Below are 27160 nucleotides of genomic sequence, written 5' to 3'. Positions count from 1 at the left end.
CTACCTCTGGACAGCGGGAAGGATATGGCTCAAGAGTTCACGTAGGGGTTGGTCTTGAAGATACATATAAAATTCAAGGTGGAGGGGCGCCTGGGTGGCTCAGTCGGTTAAGCGGCCGACTTCCGCTCGGTCATGATCTCACGGTCCGTGAGTTCGAGCCCCGCGTCGGGCTCTGTGCTGACAGCTCAGAGCCTGGAGCCTGTTTCAGATTCTGTGTCTCCCTCTCTCTGACCCTCCCCCGTTCATGCTTTGTCTCTCTCTCTCACAAAAATAAATAAACATTAAAAAAAATTTAAAAAAAAATTCAAGGTGGAAAAGAGGAAAACTAGAGGTCAATGTCTGATGACCCTTTACATTCTTGGCTAAGTTGTAAGATTGAAGTCAATTTTTCACAGGGAAAAGTGAAGTAAGAGTGAGCAGGTGTCCACAAGCAACAATAAGTTCACGATGAGTAAGGTCAAATGAGTACGAAAAACAGAAATCTCTGTGTATCTGTTTTCATGTAAAACGGTTATATTCATATCAAACTAAAAATGTATAAAGTACCAGAGAAATAAAATCAGAAATCAATTCTCTTATGCATGTTCTTTTGCCATTTAAACAACAGTAGATTTAGCAATGTTAAATATTTAGAGATATTTTACTGACTTAAAAATCCACAGTATTTTCCACTTCTATATTTCAGAATACCTGTTCGTTTTGGATCCTTAGGTTTTCACTTTCAATCCTTTTAATTCTGTGCATTTCATGTAAATATACATTTTTCTTTTCTAACCACTCCTGTGAGAATAAGAAAGAAACTATATGATATTCAAAGTTTCCCAAATGAATTAGAATTCTTATCCATTTCTGAAATATTTGATTAAAATTTTAAAAAGGCAAAACACAAAATTTAGAAATTCTACATACACTAGTATCATTTTTTTTCTAATAATATTGTAATATTTAAAGATAAGTATGAATAAAAAATATGTCTGTCATCTTTCTTAGATTTAACAACAGAATTCAAAGATTGAATATAATGGCTACAGGAAAGTTCACATTTTTCTCCAAATTTCTCAAGTACAATTTTCTAAAGTGTACTATGTAGTGTAATAAACAAGACAAGAAAGAAAAAAAAAAAAAGGACCTTTTTGGAAATGAGGAAAAATCAGGAAAGTCTTTTGCTATGCAAGCTTACTTCAAATACAAATTCTTAGGAAAGAAAAAAATTAAAACTTTTTGTTCATAAATTTGTTCATACATTTGTTCATTTGTTCATACATTTTAAGAAGAAAAAGCATAAAAACGTATATAGACCTTAACCATATTTTTGCTTTGGCTGGAATTTTATACATTTTCATGGCATATTCTATTTCTTTAAAAACAGCTATGGGGGCGCCTGGGTGGCTCAATCGGTTGAGCGTCCGACTTAGGCTCAGGTCGTGATCTCACAGTTTGTGGGTTCGAGCCCCACAACAGGCTCTGTGCTGACCGCTCGCTTAGAGCCTGGAGGCTGCTTCGGATTCTGCGTCTCCTTCTCTCTCTGCCCCTCCCCCGCTCATGCTTTGTCTCACTCTGTTTCTCAAAAATAAATGGTTGTAAAAAAAAAAAAAAGAAAAGAAACTTACAAAATAAAAATTAAAAAAAAACAGCTATGATTGGTTAAGCAAAGCTTAGAAAGAAATAATTTAGTAAAAAAAAAACAACTTTGGGTTGCTCAGGTATTATAAAGGAACATTTTTCCCAATAAATTAAGTATTAAACCACCATTTCTGACAGGGTCATTTTATTCCTTGATAAACGGGTAACCTTATTAGGTGACTCTTCATTTTTAAAAAATGTTTTCCTTTTTACCTGATAAACAGCTGCCCTTATGTTATCTGCTCGTTCAGGTTCTAGGTTCTGTTTCTGTGAGGGCTTTTGGTCCAAGACTTTCAAAGTCCCTAAATAGTGAGAAGAGGTAGATGCTGATGGTGGTCTCCTTATAGAACTCGATTTCTTTAAAAAGTCAGAGGTCATTAATCTGAAAAGATCCAAAGAAATCAACAGTTACTACAATTGCACTTGGTAGAAGAAAAATACATTAGAATTTACAGCTACTATATTTGAAATTACATTATAAATTAGTAAGTTATAAGTACTTTGAAAATGTAAAAAAAGACGATGATAGTCTTTTCTTACTAAGAGCTTCAAAGGGCTTGCTCTTTCTAGAAAATTGTAATTAGGACATTTTTAAGAAACATGGATTACGTCTCAAGTTACATGGAGAAAATAATATAAATAAAGTAGATTTTAAGTCTCTTGTGCCATTTTGTTACAAAAAAAACATTCTAAATAGTTAGAATAGCATTTTCTACTTCAGGGGTTGGCAGGAAAATATGGCCCACTACCCAGTTTTGTACAGTTTACTTATTTTGTAAGTTTACTGAACCACAGCTAAGATCATTCATTTACATGTTGCCTAAGGCTGTTTCCCTGCTGTAACAGCAGAACTGAGTAGTTACAACAGAGTATGGCCCATAAATCCTAATCCATGTACTAACTGGCATTTTACAGTTGAGGTTTGCTGACCCTTGCTTTATTTGATTAATGGTAATTTAAAAGACAGAAGCTTTTGATTAGCATTTATGAGTTAGACATTCATTATCATCAGCGTGAATGAAGCAATATAGAATCTTGTCATTTTAATAAACCACCTTAGTCCACAGAACCTCAAGGTTTTAAGTATAATTGTCATGTGTTAGACAAAGACACTTAATAGAGAAGTCTAATGCTGGACTTTAGCTTTATTACCATACAGCAAGGAAACTCTAACCCAGGAATAATGTAGAGTATAGAGAATCCCTAATAAATTCCTCATCATAAAAGAACATGATCAACTGAGGAGTCTTATCATGAAATAACTACTTCATTCATTTCATGAGATGGGAATTTAAAGAAAATCAAGTAACACCAAATGAAATTCACTTTACAGAAGTTAAGCTAAAATTAGCTCTGTTGGAAATAAACTCATAAATTTGGGATGATAATAACTTTATTACCTGCCAGATGCACTGGATGCTCTATTATTTGTTGATTTTTTATTCTTCATATTTCTGTCTTCAATTGTTTTCTATTAAATAGAAAATACCATAGATGGATTACTCCCCATAACTATCACAGTTAGACTTAGGGGCCAAGCTGCAAGGAAATCAATGTTTTTGAAGCATCTACTATGTGTCAAGTACAGCAGTCCCTGGGAACTAATAAGGATACTACACTTTAGGGAGGGCTGATGGACATGAAACACAAAAACAAATGTGAGTCAAGAAGGGGATAAGCTAGGGCCCTGTGACAGTGACTAGAGTGAGGGATTATGTTAACGACAGTGATCAGGAAAGGCCTCCCTGAGGTCTTGACATCAGTGCTAAGATAAATGACGAGAAGAAAGGGGCCACATGAAGGAAGGTCTACGGAAAGAAAGACGTAGTAAGGGCAAAGAACTCTAGAAGGGAAAGAACTTGATAATGTTGAGAAACAGAAAAAGGTGAATGATACTGAAGCACAGTGAATGACACGGAGAGTGGAGGAACAGATGGTCAGAGAAGAATGTGTGAGGTCCTTAGGAAGTGGTAAAATGTTTGCATTTTATTTTATTTTTTTTTAAGTTGATTTATTTATTTCGAGGGAGGGAGGGAGAGAGAGAGAGAGAGAGAGAGAGAGAGAGAGAGAGAGAGAGAGAATCCAAAGCAGGTTCCGTGCTGTTAGCACAGAGCCAGACCTGGGGCTCAAACTTATGAACGGTGAGATCATGACCTGAGCAGAAATCAAGAGTCAGACACTTAACCAACTGAGCTACCCAGGTGCCCCTCTGCATTTTATTCTTATGATGACAATCCAACAAAGAGACCTCAGCAGGGAAATGATGTGATTCAGACTTAAGGAAGGTCCTTTAAGGGGAGTAAGGATAAAGCCAAGGATTCAGTCAAAAGAAATGTCATGTTCTTACTTATTATATATAAATTGCCTGTCATAATTTAGAACTGCCTCTGTTTGACATTTCTAGGATCCCATCTATAAATTCCAAATACCCTTCTTCTTTTTAAGGAGTAACTTCTCTCCTTTACACAGAAGGCTGCTAGCATTCAAGTGAGAACACAGATAGAAACCTACATGGCTTACTTGGCATGAGTGATTTTTCCTAAGGAAAGTGGTTACAAACAATATACCTGGAGCATGGTTTAATGAGCCTTCTCTGTAAATTTTAATACAAAGCATTAGTATTCTGTATTATAAAAGTCCTATCCAACCACAAGTCTTCAATTAGCACTGTTACCTTCCCCAATAGTAAATACACATAGTCACCAGCTGACTATAGCTATAAGAAATAAAGACTAGCTTCAAGAGAAATAAAGATTAAAAATGCTATACCATAAATTTTAAAAGTATACTACTCTGGCATAGTTTCAAATAATCCTACACACCATAAATCTGGTTCTCAAGGTTATAATAATAATAATGTTTCTAATAATGATACTGTCCATCCATTTAAACAAGAAAGATGTTGGTAAACATTTCTTAAAGATTTCCTTTAAAATGTATAAAATGTTTAAAAATGATATCCAAAATGTTTAAAAATTCACTAATTCAAAACCTTAGAAATTGTTTCAGATAGATGCATTTTTATAACACGAAGACCTATAGAAACCTACCCACTTATGGGTTTATGATTCTAGATATTTAAAAGTATATTATGATCATATACCTTTGATAATTTTTAATGAAATATTGAATTTTATTATATTCACTGCAAATCTTCCCTGAAGTAAAACAGTATTGAATTAAATAAGAACCACTTGATAATATACCAGTATAAAAAGATGAGTTTTCTACAGATAATTCAAGAGTACATAATACGGCAGGTAAAATATTTAACAGATCTATTTTGAGTTTTGCTGTAGTATAAAAGGTATAATTTTATATAAATACCTTTGAAGACACAGTTGCATCAGTGGATATTACGATACTCTGAGATTTCAATAGCGGTGGATCAGCTGTCAACTCATTCATGATCAGTTCAGCTTTCTCCTTTTCTTCTTCAAGGTCATCAGCAATCACTTGACTTTCCTTGGATTTCTCATGTGGAGTAGTAACAAAGTCTATCAAAAATGAATTCTCTTCATTTTCATTTGATTTCAAGGAATTGTGGTTTTCAGTAAGTTCTTCATTCTGATCTATTTTGAGACAGAGTCACAAAACTAGAACTCTCTTCTGAACTAATAAGGTAGATAACGGATTCATTGGCTTTCTACTAAACGAGGATCGCCTAGGATGGCTTTGTCATGCAAAATAAAATGTGAAGAGAGCTATTGTATTCAACTTGAATAAACTTTTCTCCAAAGTGATGTACAAAAGAGAAAGTGGCTACTTAATGTACTAAAGCATTTGACTTCCCTAATACTTAGGAAAAAAAAATCATATTAGTAAGTAGAATGGAATAACTACCCTAAACCAAAGGCACACCAAAAGCTCCTGTTGATGATAAACCAAGTAAGTGAGAGGGCAGTATCTATTCTATTTGAAAGCCTGTGTTTCTTAGCTGGAACAAGAAGCTGTGCGGGCAGGAGGTACACATCTCTATGCTACTATAGGTACAAGAGGTACGGGAGCAAAATTGCAGAGCTGCAGGAGAACCAAGAATTCATGAAATTTTAGAAGAGTCCACCACACAGAGAATAAAGCCTTCTTCTAGACAGGTTTTTTTTTTTAATTTTATTTTAATGTTTATTATTTATTTTTGAGAGACAGAGTGTGAGCAGGGGAGGGGCAGAGAGAGTAGGAGACACAGAATCCGAAGCAGGCTCCAGGTTCTGTCTGAGCTGTCAGCACAGAGCCCGATGCAGGGCTCGAACTCATGAACCGCGAGATCATGACCTGAGCTGAAGTCGGAAGCTTCACTGACTGAGCCACCCAGGTGCCCCCATCTAGACAGTTTTATTTCTGCCAAGATGCAGAAATGTTGTCTATGATACCAACAGGGCACTAAAAACTGGCCTATTACTCATCTCCATGCTCTAAGGGACAGCCTCAAGCAGTGGCATGACAAGATTCTGTTTCATTATTACAGAACTTCTCCTATTATTCTGCCTGCCCCACTTTGGAATGTTCAACAGAAAGAAGTCCGTGATCACCAATTTTCAGTTCTACTAGGATCCACCTACTGGCCAACTTTGTATTTTTAGTGTCAAAGTCTTAATTCTGCTGCTTTCATTATTACAGCCATTTTTTGAAACTGGTTTTGAACTAAGCTGGATTTAAAATAATTTTGCAATTATAGTTATACATTTTCATTTGGGGAGCACTCACGACTCCAAGTATCATTAATGAATTCTTTAGAACTGCTAATTAATGTATTCAGTAAAAAGAACAAGGACTTTGGAGCCAAAGATTCAAATTATGGTTTTAGCACTGACTTTTGGGTATGTTTCCCAATATCTTTGCACTTCAGTTTTTCTCATCTGTAAAATGACAAAAATTATACTACATGACAAGCACTTAATAAATGCACACATCCTGCTCCTAGAAATAGCTATGCCTTTTAGCTCCCATCAAGCTATATGTCACAGGACTAAGGAAAGAAATGCATTAGTAAGTCACACCTCACACTTACTTACGTGCTTACCGTGGCATTGTTCTAAGGGCTTTACAGGTATTATTTGCTCATTTAATTCTCACAGCCATGAGAGATGAGGTAGCTTGCTCTTAGATCCCCCTTTGCAAGATCAGTAAACAGGGCCAGAGAGATTAGGTAACTTTGCTCTCGTAACCTTGTCTAGTTCTGCATCTAAAATCACATGGTTAGTAAATAGCACACGGGGTGGGGGGGGGGGGTGGTTAAAACTAAGGCAAATACAAACATGTATCATTCTGAAAAGTATGTCTTTTGCAAACAAGATTCTTAGCAATATGGAGTTCAAACATAAAATACGATGTAACAATTTTATATAACTACCTTGTATGGATGCTTTTTCCCCAGATCCTGGTGATAAGGAATCTCCAAGACTTTCTTTAAGAGATGACGATGATAGACTTGTTAACCATGGATCCTGTTCAGAAAAGAAAAGAAAAAGAGTATTTACTATGTAAGTTTAGTTCTTAAGATTTGTGTGGGACAATAGCATTATTAAGACTATTTCATAACTCTGAAATCGGCCTTATGAGGAGTTTGCAGATGAAACACCAAAAGCATTAAGCCTGTGGAGGCTAACATGCTTTACTTTCAAACATTGATGTCTTGATCATTAACAGGGGTCACTAAAGAGTTTTTCTAGCTCTTTCATGGGCATCTCGATATTTGTTTTTAGCAATTTTCAAAACTCTTGCTCTCAAATCAGATCTCATAAGTATTTGAGACAAAGATTTGATATCTTTTTCTCTAATTCTTATTTCTAAGAAGGTAGGAAGAGCGTAGAACAAAAACTCTTGGTGTCAAATGTCCAAATAAAAGCCATTTATAAAACCAAGTAGACAACAACTACCAAATATTTAGATAGAAAAAGTACATAGACTCTACGCACTTGAGTTTTCCTCACAATTCTGAAAATTATATCTGAAGTGAAATAATTAATATTTGTATGTCTGCGCCAAACAGCTCTTTACAGAATAATAATCTAGCCTAAAGTTGATGGCATCATAATGTAAGAGTTTGACTTTACTGCATAAGTAACAAATTCTATTCTTCTTTCCCACGATATTTTATGGGAACAAAGACAATTATTTACCAAAAGCAAGAAGTAGAAACTATCTGAGAAAATGGCAGAAGGGCTGACACACAGCAATCTACTTTGAGAGACAAACCTCTGCCAGAGGAGACTGGAAAGTTAGTAGATTTTTTGCCTGAGTTCATTCACCCATCCTTGCAGCCCAAGTGGTAGAAGGTTGCAGCCTCACCAGGCTGGCTTAAAGGGCCAGGGCATGGAGTTTGGGACTATAAAGTCAGCCAGTAAATTTGAGGAAGAGCTGCAGTGGCACGAACCCCAACATTTGTTTATAAAATTCATCCCAAACCCTTGGTTCATCTATGCATGGCACAGGGAAGACATCGGAAGATCCTGTAAAATCAGAGCAATTAGAAACCAAAAGACTAAGCAGAGATTTCTGTTGATATCCATGGCAAGGGAGACAGACTTGGCAATTTGACGTTTATTTATTTTTGAGACAGAGAGAGACAGAGCATGAACGGGGGAGGGTCAGAGAGAGGGAGACACAGAATCTGAAACAGGCTCCAGGCTCTGAGCTGTCAGCACAGAGCCCGATGCGGGGCTCGAACTCACGGACCGCGAGATCATGACCTGAGCCGAAGTCGGCCGCCTGCCTAACCGACTGAGCCACCCAGGCGCCCCCAGACTTGGCAATTTGAGTCCAGCCACAATATCTGTACACTAAAACACATGTTCAGAGGAACATAACAGACTCTAGAATCTCTATAACATATTGTTCATAATATACCGTATTCAGTCAAAAAGTTTCTAGATAGGTGAAGAAATGGAAAACGGTGACTCATATTTATGAAAACAAAAACAAAAATAATAAAAACAGCGCTTGGGGGGGCACGTGGGTATCTCATTTGGTTAAGTGTCCGACTTCAGCTCAGGTCATGATCTCATGGTTCATGAGTTAGAGCCACGCATGGGGTTCAGTGCTGACAGCTCAGAGCCTGGAACCTGCTTCAGATTCTGTGTCTCCCTCTCTCTGTCCCTCCCCTGCTCACACTCTGTCTCTCTCTGTCTTTAAAAAAAAAACAAAAAAAACAAAAAAAAAACCCCAAAAAAACACATTAAAAACAAACAAACAAACAAAACAGTCCTTAGGAGCCAAGCTAGAGATGACCCAGATGTTGCAATTAACAAATGAGGACTTTAAATAGGCATTAAAAATATTTTCAAGCACTTAGAGGAAATGCATGCATGGAAGTTGACTAGATGGGGATCTTATTAAATATATGAAAAATAAAAAAAAATACCAATGGACACTATAGAGTTGGAAACTACAATACTAAAATAAAACATCTGCTGGGTAGACAACAGCAGATCAGGGATGGCAAAAATGGGCAGTGTACTCAACGACAGACCAATACATTGTTCAATCTGAATAACAAAGGGAAGAAAGACTGAAGAAACATGAACAGAATTTTAGAGACTGAATGAGACATATCAAAGATTTCAATACTAAAAGGAAGAAAAGAAAACTAGGGCAGGAAAAACAATACATAAAAACTTCCCATTTTCAAAGAAAGTATCAGTTTATAGATCCTGAAAGCTCAGTGAAACCCAAACAGAATAAATATTAAAAAACAAAACACACATCGGGCACCTTGGTGGCTCAGTCGGTTAAGCGTCCGACTCTTGGTTTCAGCTCAAGTCATGATCTCACAATTTCGTGGGATTGAGCCCCACATCGGGCTCTGTGCTGGCAGTGCAGAGCCTGCTTGGAATTCTCTCTCTCCCTTTCTCTCTCTGCCCCTCCCTCACTTGTGCTGTCTCTCTCTCTCTCTCTCTCTCTCTCAAAGTAAATAAATGGATAAAAATTAAAAAAAAAACAACAACACATATCTAGTTACCTTGCAGTCAAACTACTGTAATAAAAAACTTTTTAAAAAAAAATCTTGAAAACATTTTGCCTGAAAAAAGAAAACATACATGGGAAGACAACAAAATGAATTATTGCTGATTTCACACCGGAAATAATACCGGCCAGGAACAATGGAAACTAATAAAGAGCTGGGGGAATGGGGTTGATGAGAAAGAAACTGTCATCAGCCTAGATGTATATACTCAGCTAAGCTGACTCACAGTTCCTGGGTTTGAGCCCCACTTTGGGCTCTGTGCTGACAGCTAAACCTGGAGCCTGCTTTGGATTCTGTGGCTCCCTCTTTCTCTGCCCTCCCCTGCTCATGCTCTCTCTCTCTCAAAAATAAATAAACATTAAAATTGTTTTTAAATGAAGATGAAACAAATATTTTTTAGATAAGTAGGATCGAGAGAACCCATCACTAGCAAACCTGCATTACAAGAAATATAAAAATAAGTTCTTAAAATTGAAGGGAAATAATACCAGAAAGTAATCTGGATCTATAGGAAGGACTAAAGATCCTTAGAAATGGTAGACATATTTAAGAAAACTGTAAATATTTATTCTTTTTTTTCTTTTAATTCCTTAAAAGTCAAAGACAAAAAAGTTTTTTTAAAGGAAAATTGTAACACTGTATTGTGGGAATTATATGATATGCAAATGCAGTGTTTATGACAACAATAACAGGATGGATGAGGGAATACATGGAACTACACTATGACAAGATTTCTATATTAAATATGAAATAGTACAGTATTGACACTAGGTAGATTGTGAGAATTTGTATCTGCATCTTGTAATCCACAGAGCAACTACTAAAAATATAACACAAATAGGTACAGTTAAAAAGGCAATAGAGGAATCAAAATTGGAAACTAAAACCTATGTGATTCACTCTCAAGGAAAAAAAAGAAAAAAAAGTCAGGGAAAATGTTACAGAGGAACGACAATGACAGCACTAACTTAAAAAACAAAACAAAACAGATAAATAGAAAACACACAGCAACAAATTGGTCCTAAATTAAAAGTAAATGGACTAAGCACTCCCAAATGGACAATAATTAAGAAGAAGACTGTCAGGTTTGATTAAAAAAAAAAAAAGTGACAGTTTTTTATAACCTAACAGTTATTATAAAAGAATTATTATAAAAATTATATAAAAAAGAAAAAGTCACAAATAGTTTGCAGAGAATGATACAAGAAGATGAACTATGCAAACACCAGTAGTAAGAAAGCGGAAATATTAGACAAATCAAACTGCAAGATAAGGAGAATTACCAGAGGAAGAAACATTTCATAATGTAAATAGGGTCAAGACATAATAATGATAAATGTGTATGTGCCTAATAGAGTCATAAAATACTGATAGAACTAAAGGGAAGAACAGACAAATTCACAAACATAACTGGAGATTTTAACACTGTTGGTACTTGGTAAACCAGCCAGACAAAAAAATCAGTGAGGATAGAGAAGATCTCAGTGACACCACCAGCCACCGTGACCAAACAGAAATTATAGAACAGTATATCCAACAGCTGCAAAACTTACATCTTCTGTAAATGCAAATGGAATTTTCACAAGATACACTTATGCTGATCCATAAAAAAAAATCTAAAAAAATCTGTAAAATGTGAAATTATGTAAGATATAGTCTCTGATCATAACAAAACTAAATTACAAATCAATACAAAATTATGTATAGAAAAAAATCCAGATATTTGAAAGTAAAATCACTCACCAGAAATTAACCAATCAGCCAAAAATGAAATCACAAAGGAAATTAGAAAATATATTTAAAAGAAATGATAATGAAAATAAAAGGTATTAAAATTTGGGTGCTGCTAAAGCAGTGCAGAGAGGGAAATTTATAGCATTCAAAGGTTTTAATAGAAAGGATGAAAGGCTTAAAATCAATGAATTCATTTTCCAACTTACGGGTACGCAAATTAAACCAAAACAAAGTAAAAGAAAAAAAAAGGAAGAAAAAAAATGAAGAGTGAAAATCAGTGAAATTGGAAACAAACAACAGAGAAAACTGACAAAGCCAAAGTTGGTTCTTAGAAAAGTTAATAAAACTGGATGATGCTTATCAAGATATTACAAGAAAGACAGAAAACATAATCTATATATTAGAAATAAAAGATGGAATGTTATGATAATCTCACTGTCATCAAAAGAACAAAGGAATTATCACAACCTCATGTTTATAGATTCAACATCTCAGATGAAATGGACAAATTTCTTAATAGACCTAAATTACCAAATTGATGAAATAGAAAACCTGAATACCAAAATATCTATCAAAAAATACACTTTAGGGGCGCCTGGGTGACTGAGTCGGTTAAGCGTCCGACTTCGGCTCAGGTCATGATCTCACGGTTCGTGAGTTCAAGCCCCGCGTCAGGCTCTGTGCTGACAGCTCAGAGCCTGGAGCCTGTTTCAGATTCTGTGTCTCCCTCCCTCTGACCCTCCCCCATTCATGCTCTGTCTCTCTCTGTCTCAAAAATAAATAAACGTTAAAAAAAAATTTAAAAAAATACACTTTACTATCAAATACCTCTCCACAAAGAAAATCCCAGATAATTTCACTAGTGAATTCTCTTAATTAAAGAAAAAAAATGGTACCAAACTTTTAGAAAATAAAAGAGGAAGAGATACTCCCCAACTCATAGGATACCCAAGCCTGATAATAACATTATAAGGAAAAAAATATACACAGATAGCCTCTATAAGTATGGATGTGGAAATCTTAACAAAATATTAACAAATCAAGTCCCACAATGCAATATTCTACTGTGATCAACCAAATCTTATCCCAGGAATCCTAAGTTTGACATATATACATACATACGTATCATCTCTACCTTTCTCTTTCTCTCTCTCTCACACACACACACACACACACACACACACACACGAAAGGTAGGAGGTGAGGATGGTAAGAAAGTAAATGTCACCTTTCAAAATCTAGCTGAGACATTTGCAGGAAGGTAAGGGGGGGGGGAAGAGGTGTGGTATCAAGCGAGAGTGTATACACAATTAAAGAGACTTGAGCATAGTAGAATGCAGATAGACACACACCCCTCCAGTCTTTGACTTCCAGTGAAGAGCCAAAGGTTATAGACATAGAAGAGAGAAGAGCTGAACAAAAAATAGATGAGAAATCCCTGAGGCTTAAAGAAGATTCAGAGCATAGTCCGCAAGATCTTTATAATGAGAAATAGGGAATATTCGGATTATTAAAAACAGAAGTATCCAACGTACCCAGAAATAACATAAGAGTTTTATGTTATGGGCTACGTTATAATCAGTAAGGTGAATGTAGTCTTCTCAAGATCACCCAGCAATGTGGAAATACTTTATGACCCAATGCTAAGAGACAAAGAAAAAGTAGGACACAAATTACGTTATGACAAGTCTGCTAAAACAGGTATAGGAAAGTAGCCTAGAGGGGAATAAGAATGATGAATGTAGTTGTTATTAAATGGTGCGATTATGGGTTGATATTTCATTTGATTAAATCTTGTCATAATATGATGTTAGTTTAAAAACTTTAGGAATACCTTCTTTTTTTTTTTTTTTTTTTTTTTTTTTTAAGCAAGGGATGCAGAAATGCTAGCAGGGAGCATCTAAAGTTAGGTGTCAGTACCACTTTGAAGAGTGTTCCCTCAAAATTTCATCCAGAACCTCAGAATGTGATCTTACTTGAAAACAAGGTGTCTGCAGAAGGAATTAGTGAAGATGAGAACATAGTGGATTAGGTGGGCCCTAAGTCCAATGACTGGTGTCCTTTTAAGAGAAAAGAGAGGGAAACACTGAGACACAGGGAAGAAGAGAAGGCCACATGATGATGACGGCAGGGATGGAAGTGAGGCAGCTCTAAGCCACGGAGCGCCAAAGACTGCTGGCAACCGACAGACGCTGGAAGAAACAAGGAAGGATTCTTCCCCGGAGCCTCTGGAGGGAACACGGCCCTGCCCATAACTTGATTTTGGACTTCTGACCTCCAGAATGGAGACTGTAAATTTCTGTTGTTTTAAGTCATCCAGTTCATGGCAATTTGTTACAATAGCTACGGTAAACTGACGCAAAACCCACGTGGGCAATTAGTTTTACTAAATATAAAAAAATAACAGTTCGATTACACCCTCTTGTCTTCTCCTGATTTCAGAACAAATTAGGAAATAGCACCTTGAGCTCAGATAGATTTATATCAAATCGTCGGCTTTACTGGTAAAGCTAAGCTACAAAGCCAGATTTGAATCAGTAGCTTATTGTGCTCACACTTCTCCTCCGAATTGGAAGGATCCATCTGTTTAGTCCTAACATGAAGGAGGTGCTCCAGCTCCCTTTGTGCCGCCTCGAAGGGACCGGATCCTTACACGCACACCACCACAGAGGAGTGAGGAGAAAAAGAAAGAAGCTCAACCAGGTACCATTTAGTTCTTTTCCCTGATCTGCTAAAGCAGATTATGGAGAGCAAACATTCTTCCCATACTTACTCCTTCTGAACTGTTTTGTGTAAGTTCACTAACCATAGTGAAAGGTGAAGAGAGGGGCCCAAGTGTTCTCCCCTAATAACAATACCTAGTGTACTCTCTGATGAAATCCTGAAGGATCACATTTACTGTATCCCCCCCAAATATGGGACATTGCCATGATCATTCAATATACACTTGCTGAGGGGTGCCTGGGTGGCACAGTCGGTTAAGTGCCTGACTCTTGATCTCGGCTCAGGTAGTATTCTCACAGTTCGTGAGATCAAGCTTTGCATTGGGGGCATTGTCAGTGCACAGCCTGCTTCTGATTCACTCTCTCTCTCCCTCTGCCTCTCCACCACATTCTTTCTCTCTCAAAATAAACAAATAAACATTTAAAATACACACACACACACATATTTGTTGAGTGAATAAAACCAAATGAATAAAATGACACTGGCTATACTCTTCTTAGCCATAAGTTATAAAATTCAAAGATATGTGACTAAAACTATAAATTAAAAAAAAAATTAATGTTTACTTATTTTTGCAAGAGAGAGACAGAGTGCAAGCAGGGGAGAGACAGAGACAGAGGGAGACAGAATCTGAAGCAGGCTCCAGGCTCTGAGCTGTCAGCATAAGCCCAACATGGGGCTCGAGCCCAGAAACCATGAGAGCATGACCTGAGTTGAAGTCGGACACTTAACCGACTGAGCCACCCCAGGCACCCCTAAAACTATAAATTCTGAACAATTAAAGACAGACATTATTGCATAGACTCAAAAGGGCAACTTCTTTTTTTCACATTTACTTTCCCTGAAATTGGATGATGCATCTTATAATTACTGGTGGATTACAGATTCATTGTCAGAGTTTTCTTCTTTCTTCGTAGTACATAAAATAATGTTACACACATCTGTGTTATATCTTACAGTTGGAGCTTTAGATTCAATGGAATACTGTATATTAAAAACATCTTTAAATTATTTCCTTGTCAAAATAAATCAAAATAAGTAATTTCTCTATCAAGTGCTGAAAAGAACATGTAACACACACACACACACACACACACACACACACACACACACATTCTCTTCTTCATCATCAGATGCAAAGACCTGAGTTCAAGAACAAATTCAGCAGTTGCACAGTAGCACTAACCTCAGGATCTAGGTTTTCCGAGAATGCTTTTTTCTCAGCTTCTAGTTGTCCGTCATTTAGCGCTGGGAGGGGGGAAGGTGCAGAATGTGGCTCTAATTCTTCACGGAGAGCAGTTGTTTTATCTTCTCCTGGCCCATCTTTCTCCTCCTTGTGGCTGTGTGTTTTCAACATGCTCCGTGGCCGAGGTGAAGGCCTGAAGTGGTTGTCTGCTTCAAGGCTGCTGTTGTTTTCTGCCAAAAAAATAAAGTGTTTTAAGGTGAGCATACCAAAAAAATGACCATGACTTCAATTACACCCTAAGGTGCCGCCATACTTCCCTCCTGTGTCCATGCACCTTGGCTCTCTTCCCTGGACAGTTCAGAAGCCCACAATCCTTCTCTACACAGAGCTCCAGGAAGCACAAATGAGCCATAGTTCAAGGTCGATTTTTTTTTTTTTTCAAAGTAGCTACCATCCTGGAAGGAACTAGTTTAGTTTTGTGAGAAGTTGACTCTTCAAGTTTATGAACTCTCATAGTCAAAAAAATAACAACTAAAAAACAAAACACCAACGGTGCCTCAGTTTCTGCCTCTATAACATGAGGGGGTTCATGAATAAACCTTGATTGTATGTCTGCTGTCAGGCCCTGAACACATTACTCACATTGCTGGACTTCATAATCAAGACAGTGACAATGACCCTGTCCAAGGATTTACACATTTGGAGGGGAGATGATTCTAAACAAAAGAAATTGTAAGAGCAAGGTAAGTTGCGTCACAAGCGTGAAGATGATGTGGGTACCGGGGACAGGAGCGCTACTCTCATTGCAGAGAGGAACGAAGAACTACATTTGTAAACTGTGTTCTTGAGTCCATAAAACTTCTCCACAGTTATTAAAGCGTCTGAGTTACTATTTCCTTTACTTCCAAGTTTAAAACAACAATGTAATGCTGATATACTTCCAGCCCTCAAAGGTAAGAAAGCGTTTTACGTAAACTTCTTGCTTAAATGTTACCTGTTATACATATTCGTTTCTCCATTGTTCTACCAGGGCTTTCTTCTGACAAACTTCAAAACTGAAGTAATCAACACCTTCCTCCTCGTTAGCTATAAATGGGCTTATGAATGCTGCTAGAAGATTCCGTCACCATACCAAGCTGGCACCACTATAAATGTTTTATTGCCAATTTTAGCTATGTTCTCAACTCGGGCCAAATGTTCAAGCCATCCTGGATTCCTCCTCATGTTCCCCTTATGTCCGAAGCATCAGGACCCCCTGTTGAGTCTTCTTGCTAAATCTCTCTTTTACCCCACTTTCCACATCCCCGCCATCAGCAACTCATTTGCTCTCTCCTAGATTACCGCCTCAGAGATATTTACAAAATGCAAATCAGATCACATCACTCTTCCCCACAAAATTCCCCAATGGCTCCCCAGCATCCAATCCTACCGAATAAAAGCTTCATTGCCTCTGAACGGTATAAAAGGTCTCATGGTCTTCTGCCTGGCTACCAGCGCTGCCTTGTCTCCTGGTACACCCACTTTGTAGTCTGTGTTCCTGAAATACTCGGCTCACTGCTCTCTTGGGGCTGCGCCACAGACCCTCCTGCTACCATACCTTTACCCAAGCTGATCCCTCTGCCTAGAATGTCCGCCTGCTGCTTCTTCTCCTGACAAACGCTTGCATGCCATTCGAGCCTCAGTGTAAGCGGAATATTGTATAATGCCTGAAAGAAGGGGCTGAGTCAGTTTTTTTTTACTGTGATAAGAACACTTAACAAGGGATCTTACCCTCTTAGCAAATTTTAAGTGCCTAATACAGTATTGTCAACTAAAGGATCCGTGTCGTACAGCAGCCCTCTAGAACGTTTCATCTTGCCTGAGGGAAACTTTACACCTGTTGAATAGCAAATGCCCTTTTCCTCTCCCCAAAGGCTGTGGCCACCACCATTCTACCTGCTCTCTGGATGAGTTTGTCTATTCAAGATATTTCATGTTTGAACCTTGGCTCTGACAGTCATCGGCACCATACTCTTACACAATCATATAACCTCCACATACCTCAGTTTTCCCGTCGGTAACATGAGTTAAGAATTCCTAAGGCACCTGTGGGACCTGAGTAAGAAAATACATATAAAGTGTATGGTACTCAGTGAACATTGATAACTCTGGTAAACTATTCCCTTCCTTTTTCTTTCTTTGTTTGTTTTTTTGGTTTTGGTTTTGGTGTGTCCATCACTCCTGTTTTCTTTGGGGTAGTCTCTCCTCCATCCTTGTGATTCTAGTGGATTAACAAATACCTCCTCTGTACCTCAGTGAGGGGGGGGGTCCGCAATGCACCCCACCCTCCCAGCATATCACAGAAACTTCATCTCCCCCGTCCACAGCAGGCGGTCAGGAGGTCAGTACTTTTCTATTTAGAGTTGGAGAATATACCTTTAAGATCACATGCATCTGTGAGGATACGATTTGGAGACTGCTAGTGGCATTCTTTCCTGCCAAGTGAAGGGATGGCTGAGACAAAGAGACCAAATGATTAAAAAACAAACAAACAGACAAACAAAAAACAACTGGACCAAGGGATGGAGTAACTGGGCCAGTGACAGGGGTGGGAGGAGAGAGTGAGAAGGTCTCAGAGTTAGGGAGGAAAGACAGAAGTGGAGAGAATCCAGATGACATAAAAGGACTCTCTCTAAAGTTAATCACACCTAAAGAGAGGTCTTCTGACATCCATGCTCAATTAAGTGATAAATTCCTCTTTCCACTGAAGTCTGAACTGAGTCATTTGCAACCAAGACTTCTGACTATGGGTACTATTATTTGTCAGTTATTACTATTATTGCCATTTCCAAGAAGACTTCCCTGATGCCCTCAGGTAAACTTAGGTGCTTACTTTCCTTAGGTACCTTTTATATACTTTGCCATTGAATTGTAAAGTCTTTGCTATGGCTTAAATGTTTGTGTCTCCATCCTCCCCTCAAATTCTTAGGTTGAAATCCTAACCACAGAGTTGATGGCATTAGGAGGTGGGGCCTTTGGGAGGTGATCAGACCATGAGAGTGGAACTTTCATGAATGGGATTAGTGCCCTTATAAAAGAGGCTCCAGAGAGCTCCCTCACCCCTTCTACCACACAGAGATACAATCAGAAGTCTGAGACCCAGAAGAGGGCTCTGTCTCATCTGACCATGCTGGTACTGTGATCTCAGACTGCTAGCTTCCAGAACTGTGAGAAATAGGTTTCTGTCGTTTAAAACCCATCCTGTCTATGGTGCTTTGATACAGTGGTCCAAACGGACTATGACAGTCTTGGAGGATTGGTATTAGGTCTTTATAATGTCGTATTCTCAGTTATCATCACAGCACTTGTAACATTATGGAAATAAAACTATATTCACAATAAATATGTGTGGAGAAATAAATTGATCTGCTTAAGAGCAAATGCTAAATAATAAAATAAATAATAAAAGCACTTAGAAAAGTGCTGAATTTCCACCAGATTGTTCTAAACACTTCAAATATATAAACCCACTTAATTGTCTCCAACCTCTAGCACAGGTTCAACTATTCTGCCCAATTCACAGACAAATAAATGAGGAACAAAGAGGTTGTACACCCATGATCATAAACTCTAGCTTGTGGGATTAAAGCAAGAGCACCCTGACTCTGAAGTTCATGCCTGTAGTCATTTTCATGTTAAAATAAAAACAACATACCCTGTAAAAACTACTTTCTACAATCACTGCCCATGTGACATTTGCTTGAAGAAATGAGAGTCTACTTTTTCCAAAAGCCAAGCAAGAGCAAAGGAAGCTTTCAGATTCTAATATTTTTATAAAGCATTAATTGCTACTTAGCAATGTCTCACCACATTAAAAATATTAAGCTCTAGGGGTGCTTGGGTGGCTCAGTCGGTTAAGTGTCCAACTTCAGCTCAGGTCATGATCTCGTGGTCCGTGAGTTCAAGCCCCGAATCGGGCTCTGTGCTGACAGCTCAGAGCCTGGAGCCTCCTCTGGATTCTGTGTCTCCCTCTCTCTCTCTGTCCCTCCCCCACTCACACTCTGTCTCTTTCTGTTTCTCAAAAATGAAATGTTAAAAAAAATTTTTTTAAATATTAAGTTCCAAATTTGTAAGAAAAAGAGTCTAAAAATTTAGAGAGGGATAAAGCTTAACCCGTGGACCACATTCTTTCTTTCAGGAATGAGTCATTCATTTATTCATTTATACATTAAAATATTCACTGAATTGTATATGCCAGGCACTGACCACTAGCCTCAATTTTTTTCTTCAATCTGAAGAGGCTAGGAATAATGACTTTAATATACTTTATACCACAATTCCACTTCTAGAAGTATTGTCAATTCAGAAAGAAAAAAATACTTCTATACGTTTTCAAAATGCTTTCTTTTATAATTAAATGTAAATGATTACCTGTTTTTGGTAACTAGTTTTACATTACATATAGTGAATTGCAAATGGCTGACTTTAAAAACAAGGTATTGCACATTTGTGTATAGTGTTTAGAATCCTGGTGCCATCTTGTGGTTTAAGAGAAGTATTTCTTTATTCATTTTAGCTTGTCACAGGTTTTTTAAAAAAAGGTATTAAATAGGTGGATTATTGATGATTATCTACCATAAAGTTCCAATTATATGCTTCTATCTACATCAGACCAAATTTTAGCTTCTGCGTGTTTATACTTTCTTATTTACCTAATGAAAAGCTTTGCAGAATCAAGACAAATAGGATAAATATAATCCATAAAAATAGACTTCCAAATTCACTAGGACTAGGAAACACTGTCTACTCTATCCTTCTTAAAGATCTCTCATGCATATTTCTTTCTGAATGGCTCCAACAAGTTCTCTCATAAAGAAATTACTTTAAAACTTCCATATTTCTGTGTTTTTCCAATGATACAAATGAACAAACTGTAGACTGTGTTTTGGGAAATGGTGAACTACTGGATATTTGCCAAGTTCCCTTATGTTCCCTTTCTCTTCATTTTTGATGCTTTTCAGTACACTGGGAAGGTACATTTCAGCACTTTAATTCTGTTTCATTAGGCCTTGTGCTTATATTTTTGTAGACTTATATAGTTTCTCAGACACACTTCCATAGAGTCTCAAAATGATTCTGTAGAACAAGAAGAACAGGTTTCATCCTCCTCCTCATAAAGACAATAAGGCTTACCCTATTTGCCAAGGTCACCTGTAATTAACACACGGTGGCTTTTTTCCTGCTCTGTTCATATCTTCTTATTTGAAGGTTAATGGGATATGTCTGAAATAAAGTTCTGCCTGATGTTACCAGTGATACCTAACAGGTGAAGTAGGAAATATTTACCAGTACAGTATTTAATGATATAAAGGAAATAGACTTTTATGAAGCTAAGTATCAACGAATATTTTTTTCTATAAAACAGGAAAAAAGGGCTAAATAACAGACACCAAACCCTTAATCTTCTACGCCCATATTTTTGTGTGGTGGCTCAGGGGGCCTCAGAGAGTCTGGCTCTTGCTTCACATCATCTTCACTTCACTGTGCCTAGAGCTCAGTAGAATTGTGGAGAAACTACTATATTCCCAATGGCACCAGGAACTTCCCTTCAAGAAACTGAGTTTCAGTGGATTTTCCCAGGGAACAGAGAAACTAAATAGAGATTCTTTTTTCTGAAGGAAACTTGGAGGCTTAAATAACAACACCAACAACAAAACCCTCTCCCTTCAAATACTCAAATGTCAGAAAATCTTCTGGTAAATGATGGCATGGAAATGATTGTTCGAAGGATTAGTTCTAATGCTGCTGTAACACTAATTTCTGGAGTGTAAAATGGATTAGAAAGGACCGCATTGCAGTCCACCCCTGAAAACAAAACTGAAGCCCAAAGGCCTCGCAAGGCTCGAGAAGCTTTGGGAGCCACAGTTGTGAATGACAAGGTACTCTGTCTGACCTTCTAAAAGGCACCAGCATAGATGCAAGACTGACATACAACTGGATGCCAGAACTATGTGTTTTATAAATCCATTACTTTGATTTATAAGTCTAAAATTACAGGAGAGCCTGGGTGGCTCAGCCAGTTATGCAACTGACTTCGGCTCAGGTCATGATCCCACCGTTCGTGAGTTCCAGGCCTGCGTTGGGCTCCTCGCTGACAGCTCAGAGCCTGGAGCCTGTTTTGGATTCTGTGTCTCCCTCTCTCTCTGTCCCTCCCCCGCTCATACTCTGTCTCTCTGTCTCTCAAGACTGAATGAAAGTTAAAAAAAAAATTGAAATTACAAAGGTAAGTCTATTTCTTAAATATTTACTAGCTACCATATAAAAATATTTTGTGATTATCTGAAAATAAGTTTATAAGAACTGCGATTACACCAACCTAACAAATTACCTGAAGATGTGCTTTTGACTGGGAGAATCCTGGGTTTAGGTTTCATTTTAATTTTGTCTTTTTCGATTTCCTGGTCTTCACTTTGAGATTCAGATAAGGGAGCTCCAACCACGTCTCCACAACCATCAGGTGCCATGTCCTCATCATTTTTGGCAGAGAAAGCTGGCTCATCTTTTGTCATGTCAATGTTTGATTTCTTGGTTTTCAAAAAAGATAGTTTTGGGGAATTCTTTTCTTCATCATCTGATAAATGGAAATCATTCATTTTTTTCTTATCTGAATTTTCATCTACTGAGGTGTCAGAAAAATCACCCAAGGAAACTGAAAAATGGGAGAGAAAAAATGTTTTCCACAGTCTTTTTTAAAGTTGTGAAGTTTACATTAATCAAAAAGACAACCTTAAAAACTGATCTTTAAGGTTGTAAAATGAACTTACAACTAGAATGGATGCAAGTCTGTTTTACCAACAGCTCTGCAGTTCTAAGACACAGCTAACTTAGGGAGTTTTTGTCGGTATTTATGAAATAAAAATTTCCATTTCATTAATTTATTCAAAACATACTTACTGAGTATGAAGAGTGTGCCAAGCCCTACACTTGCTCTGAGAATCATCCAAAGGTCCCGCAAAATAACAATGACATGGGATATTTAAGCTGGGTTTTGAACTGTAAAGCTTTTATCTGCAAATGACTTCATTATATAAAATCGAGAACATTGATAAGTGGAAGAATTTTACTGGTTATTTGCTAATTATATATTTTTTTTTCCATAAAAATTTCAGAACTATAATTTCATGCATACCAGAGTATTAGCTTTTACTATGAGAAGGTTGATAAAGAATGCTAACTTAACTATATAGCAATGATTTAACTATTGTTCTGATTATTTTTAAAGACAATATCAAGAGCTATTCACCGAATATTAAAGTATAATACACTGACTTGCGAGGTTGGAATTATGTGTCTTTACACTTGAAACCTAAAATGCTAATATTTTTATATGATCAAAGAACCAAATTAAAATACCAGTGCCGATATGCTAGGCTTTTAAAACGGAGCCCCTATTATAGCCAAAAAATCTGACTTATAAAAAGCATTACAAAAGTGATTCTGATGTGCACCAAAGTTTAGTTCCACAGGCCCTAGTTTTCAATTCGCTGGAGGGTCTCATAGGGTCGACACCTGTGTCCAACATGGTTTACAACTGACAGACATCCTTTCACTGCAAACCTATCAATTAATTTACATTTTCAGTATACACGCTCAGAAATAAACAAAGACAATCATACAACTTCTTAAAAGTTATGAATGGCTTTTCACTCATTAAAAAGTTGGAAATTTAAAACCAGTGTATTTGTAGGTATTATTTTAACGTAAGTGATTGTTTTTGTAGGGATGGGCTAAATGCACCTAAAGAAGAAAAAAAAGGACAAGTGGTTTACTTTTCCATATTCACACATACCAATCTCATCGCTGTCAAAGTCATCAGAGTATTCAGAACTTCTTTGCCTGGCTGAGCGGGCTGTAATTGCTTTTATTAGCTCATCCTGAAATGAGACAATTAAGATTAATTTCCACCCAAACAGAGAGGTCTCATATTTAGAATTAGTTCTTTAAACAAATAATGCTTGATTAACTGCTTTCAAACCCAGGTTTCACTCATATAACACATAATCCTTATGCCATGCACCCAAACCCTCAGACTCCATTGTAAAACCACCGACAAGATCCCTCTCCTCATGGAGCTTACAGTTAAATTGGAGGAAACAGGCAATATCAAATAAATGAATTACAGGCTGTAATCAGGGTGGGAGAATAATAAACAAGGCAGGACTCAACTTATACAGGATTTATTACACACTGGCATTTTGGAAGAAACTGGTCCTTTTTGTGATCTTTTGTTTTAGCATATTGTGGTAATACAGGTAATCCATACGGCAAACTTAGAAGCTGAGTTCAAAATTGTAGTGACTAGACAGAGAAAACTGAAATGGTATTATGTCACAACAGAAAAAAAACATTACATGCAAATTTAAAGTTGCTATATAACTTAACTTTTAAAAGCTGATTTAAAATTTCGAAAGCTAGGGTACTAGTCTGAAAGCCACACAGAAGAGTTGGTAACACTGGAGCCCACATATGGTCTCCAAAGGAAATGCAAAATCTCCAAAGGAAGGTAGGATTTACTCCTGCATTTTACAGGGTCATTCCTAGAATCATTTTGAGTCCATCGTTACAAATACAGAGTTAACCTTGTCAAGTCACTCAAAATAAAAATGTTTTGAAATACTTTACCTGGAAAGTAGTCCTTTTCGTGACTTTTGGACTCTTTGTATAAGCCAAAGTTGTGCTAAAAACTTCATCAGACATAGTGTTTCTTTCTTTTTTTCTTTTTTAAATCTTTATAAAATGGCTAATAGGCAAGGGAAATAATTCAAATTCTGGTGGTGCCTGAAATGTACAAAAAGAAATCAGACTTTTTTGCACATTTGAGAATTTCTATTACTACCCTTTAGTGCAAAGAGAAAAAAAGAGCCAACAAAAAACAATTGAGAAAAGCATCTCATATGAACATTAAGCTAATAATCACTTAAATATGTAGAGTTCTTTTAAAGAAATATAAAATTCTCACCAGTTTGTTTTCAAAGAAAAGTCAAATTGAAGTTATCCTAAAATTGTTTTGCAATTATTTTAAGGATGATCAAATAAATGACTGCAACAGGTTAATATGATAAAATGTTGCCAATTAAAATACAATATCTTATTCACCTCTCTTCCATCCCCAAAGTATAACATTGTCCAAGAAAGAGCCATACCTTATTTAGAAAACTACCAAGGAGACTGGCAGCATAAAAGATACACCCAAGAGCGCTACCAAAAAAGCAAAGCAAAACAAAACAAAAACAAAAACAAAAAAACCTTGCGTACAGTTCTAGTGAAAGACAAAGATCATAATGCTAAACTGCAATAGCGATATTTTTTTCCAGTCGCTCTTCCTTCCCATAAAAGTGCTAATAGGGCGAGCTAAAAACAAAACGAAGCCTCCGTGATAGGCAGCATTAAAATCACTGCACAAGTGGGCCCGTGAACCTTTCTCGTGCTAGGAGTGGAGGTTCGGGCCTCCGTCACCCCGCCATCCACTGCAGCGCGCGGCCGGGGACCGCTCTTGCCAGGCCAGGTGGCACCCGGGTCCCCGCCGGCTCCGCACTGCACCGCGCCGACAGACAGCCCAGGTCCCAGCACTTGACCGGCCCGTGCACTCCGAGCGCTGTCCCAGTCCCCTTCCTCCGAGATCCCGGGACCCGTGTTCTGTACCCACCCAGCCGATCCTGCGGTGAGCTCCCCGCTACATCAGGGACTGAGCGCCTGGCCTTGGGCAAGAGCCTCTCGCCACGGCCTGGGCCTGCCGGCTCTAGGAGACTGTCACAGGTCTGAGCAAAGAGGAGGGACTAAAAGCGGAGATGGGAGGAGGTTGCTAGGAAACAGCGTCTCTGGGAGGAAGTGACTTCCTCACCGCCAGGTCTCTCGGGTACCCGACACCGCTCTTCCGCCTGACGCGTCGCTGGGGCAACCGCCCAGACGGAGGAAATGACGTCACCCCTTTGGGTCCTGGGGAAAGGGTGCATTAAAGCCTACAGTGCTACTGCAGTTGCCTAGGAGACAGGACCCCCAGGTTCCCACCCGGGACCAAGCCTTGCGCTTGCTAGAGGACTGAGAGCCCTTACCTCCACCTGTTTAAGTCAAAGCACAGTCACCGTTTTGTCAGAGTTAGGATTTGAAGTTTTGCGAATCGGAGTAGTGTACTGACAGATGGGACAGAATAGCTACAGAGAGACATTTGCAGACTGAGACCAACTGCCCCCATTGAATCCTGGCACTCCTTCTCTATACCCGTGAGATGTCATGCAAATTTTGCCGCCCCCCCCCCACCCCGTTTCCTCTTCTGAAAAAAAAAAAAGCCACTTTAGAGGGTTGCTGTGAGTATTGAATGAAATAATGTAGGTGGAACACCCGCAAGAGGCCTGAGATGGCCTTCAGTCAATATTAGATACGCTTTTTATGCAACAGTCACAAAGTCCCTTGTTCACACAGCTGAAAACCCATTCCAAGTGTTTCTTTCATGGAAAGTCCCCACCCCCCCTCCTTTGTATACGAAGTGGATGGATAATCTGGTTAAAATCAAGGCAGGCAATGAACAAAATAGTCTCATAGACTGGGGGACCACATTCTGCTGAAGTAACCAATATAGACATCACTTACTTAGTACAGCGAATCCTTAAACAAACGAAAGACAGAAGCAATTCTTTAAAGACTTCGAAATAACATGATTTCTACTATTTTTTTATTTTTTAAAAAAGTTTTAGTGTTTATTTATTTTTGAGAGAGACAGAATGTGAGTGGGGGTAGGGACAGAGAGTGAGGGAGACACAGAATCTGAAGCAGCAGCAAAGAGCCTGACTTGGGCCTCCAACTCTTCCATTGAGATCATGACCTGAGCCAAAGTCAGCCACTTAAGTGACTGAGTGACCTAGGTGTCCCTCTACTATTTTTAACTTAAAAAAGACTTAGTCCTTGCTAAATTGTCCAAGTGAATTCCCTGACTAGAAATTAAACTCGTTCCTGGTATTTTTCCCCATATCTCTAAGATTTATTAATTTTTTACTTATGCAACAATTATTTACAAATAAATCACATTGAGATTTTATTTATTTATTTATTTATTTATTTATTTATTTATTTATTTTAGATAGAGTGGGGGAGAAGAGCAGAGGGAGAAAGAGAGAGAAAATCCCAAGCAGGCTCTACACTCAGTACAGACCATGACAGGGGTGGCAGGGGTTGATCCCATGACCTTGGGACCATGACGTGAGCCGAAATCAAGAGTCAGGTGCTGAACCGACAGAACCACCCAGGTGCCCCCAGATATGTATTTAATAAATTAATGTATTGAAAGCTAAATGTACATCACAAGAACTAGGAAATTTAGTTTAAAAACTATACTTTTAACAATATTTACAATGCAACTTTAAAAATATTGTGCTCTGTTCATAGTCTACTTGTGTGGAAAACTCAGTTTGATCAATATTTCTTTAAGTTTGATGTTTTCAAACATTTTTGTGTCTTTGCATAAGAGAAATATTATCCATTCTTACCAGTTACTATTAACTTTCTATTTCATAGAAGTTATGGATAAACAAATATGATTCCATCATGGTACCCGTGCCCACAGTTGGAAGACAGCGTCCACACTGTCCTACTATGCGAAGTCCTAATTTTTCATGTTATATATTTATGTTCATTCAAAAAAACTCTGCTCATTTTTTATGCATTGAGCTAATATGTAGTTTTCACTTAGATGTAATTTAAGAAAACAAAATTCATGTGGAACCTGGGTGGCTCAGTCGGTTAAGTATCTGACTCTTGATTTCTGCTCAGATCATGATCTCACTGTTTGTGGGATCGGAGCCCTGCATCAGGCTCTGTGCACAGAGTCTGCCTGGGATTCTCTCTCTCCCTCTCTCTCTGTCCCTTCCCCTCCCCTCAAAAATAAATAAATAAACTTA

The 27160-nt window shown here is 37.8% G+C and overlaps 1 protein-coding gene across 5 annotated transcripts in view; it reads right to left on the bottom strand.

Annotated features, from left to right (window-relative positions):
* The window catches only part of MAP9 (microtubule associated protein 9), a 37655-nt gene extending 12521 nt beyond the window's left edge, over positions 1-25134 (bottom strand). The window contains exons 1-10 of one of the 5 annotated variants that reach the window (XM_043566862.1): positions 24916-25134; positions 23892-24047; positions 23059-23143; positions 21598-21918; positions 15231-15460; positions 6974-7067; positions 4951-5195; positions 3024-3094; positions 1837-2005; positions 691-780 (exon numbers count right to left, since the gene is read on the bottom strand). In XM_043566862.1, coding sequence (XP_043422797.1) covers positions 691-780; positions 1837-2005; positions 3024-3094; positions 4951-5195; positions 6974-7067; positions 15231-15460; positions 21598-21918; positions 23059-23143; positions 23892-23966 — 1380 coding nt within the window. In that variant the 5' untranslated portion in view covers positions 23967-24047; positions 24916-25134. Of the gene's footprint in view, positions 1-690; positions 781-1836; positions 2006-3023; positions 3095-4950; positions 5196-6973; positions 7068-15230; positions 15461-21597; positions 21919-23058; positions 23144-23891; positions 24048-24412 lie in introns of all 5 variants that reach the window. The other 4 variants (XM_043566878.1, XM_043566853.1, XM_043566870.1 and 1 more) reach the window with 4 other exon arrangements.
* Positions 25135-27160: the final 2026 nt, after the last annotated feature.

This window comes from Prionailurus bengalensis, chromosome B1 (genome assembly GCF_016509475.1).
Source record: "Prionailurus bengalensis isolate Pbe53 chromosome B1, Fcat_Pben_1.1_paternal_pri, whole genome shotgun sequence".
Taxonomy (NCBI): Eukaryota; Metazoa; Chordata; class Mammalia; order Carnivora; family Felidae; genus Prionailurus; species Prionailurus bengalensis.
The sequence above is the reverse complement of the archived record's forward strand: the minus strand, read 5'-3'. Positions and strand labels throughout refer to the sequence as shown.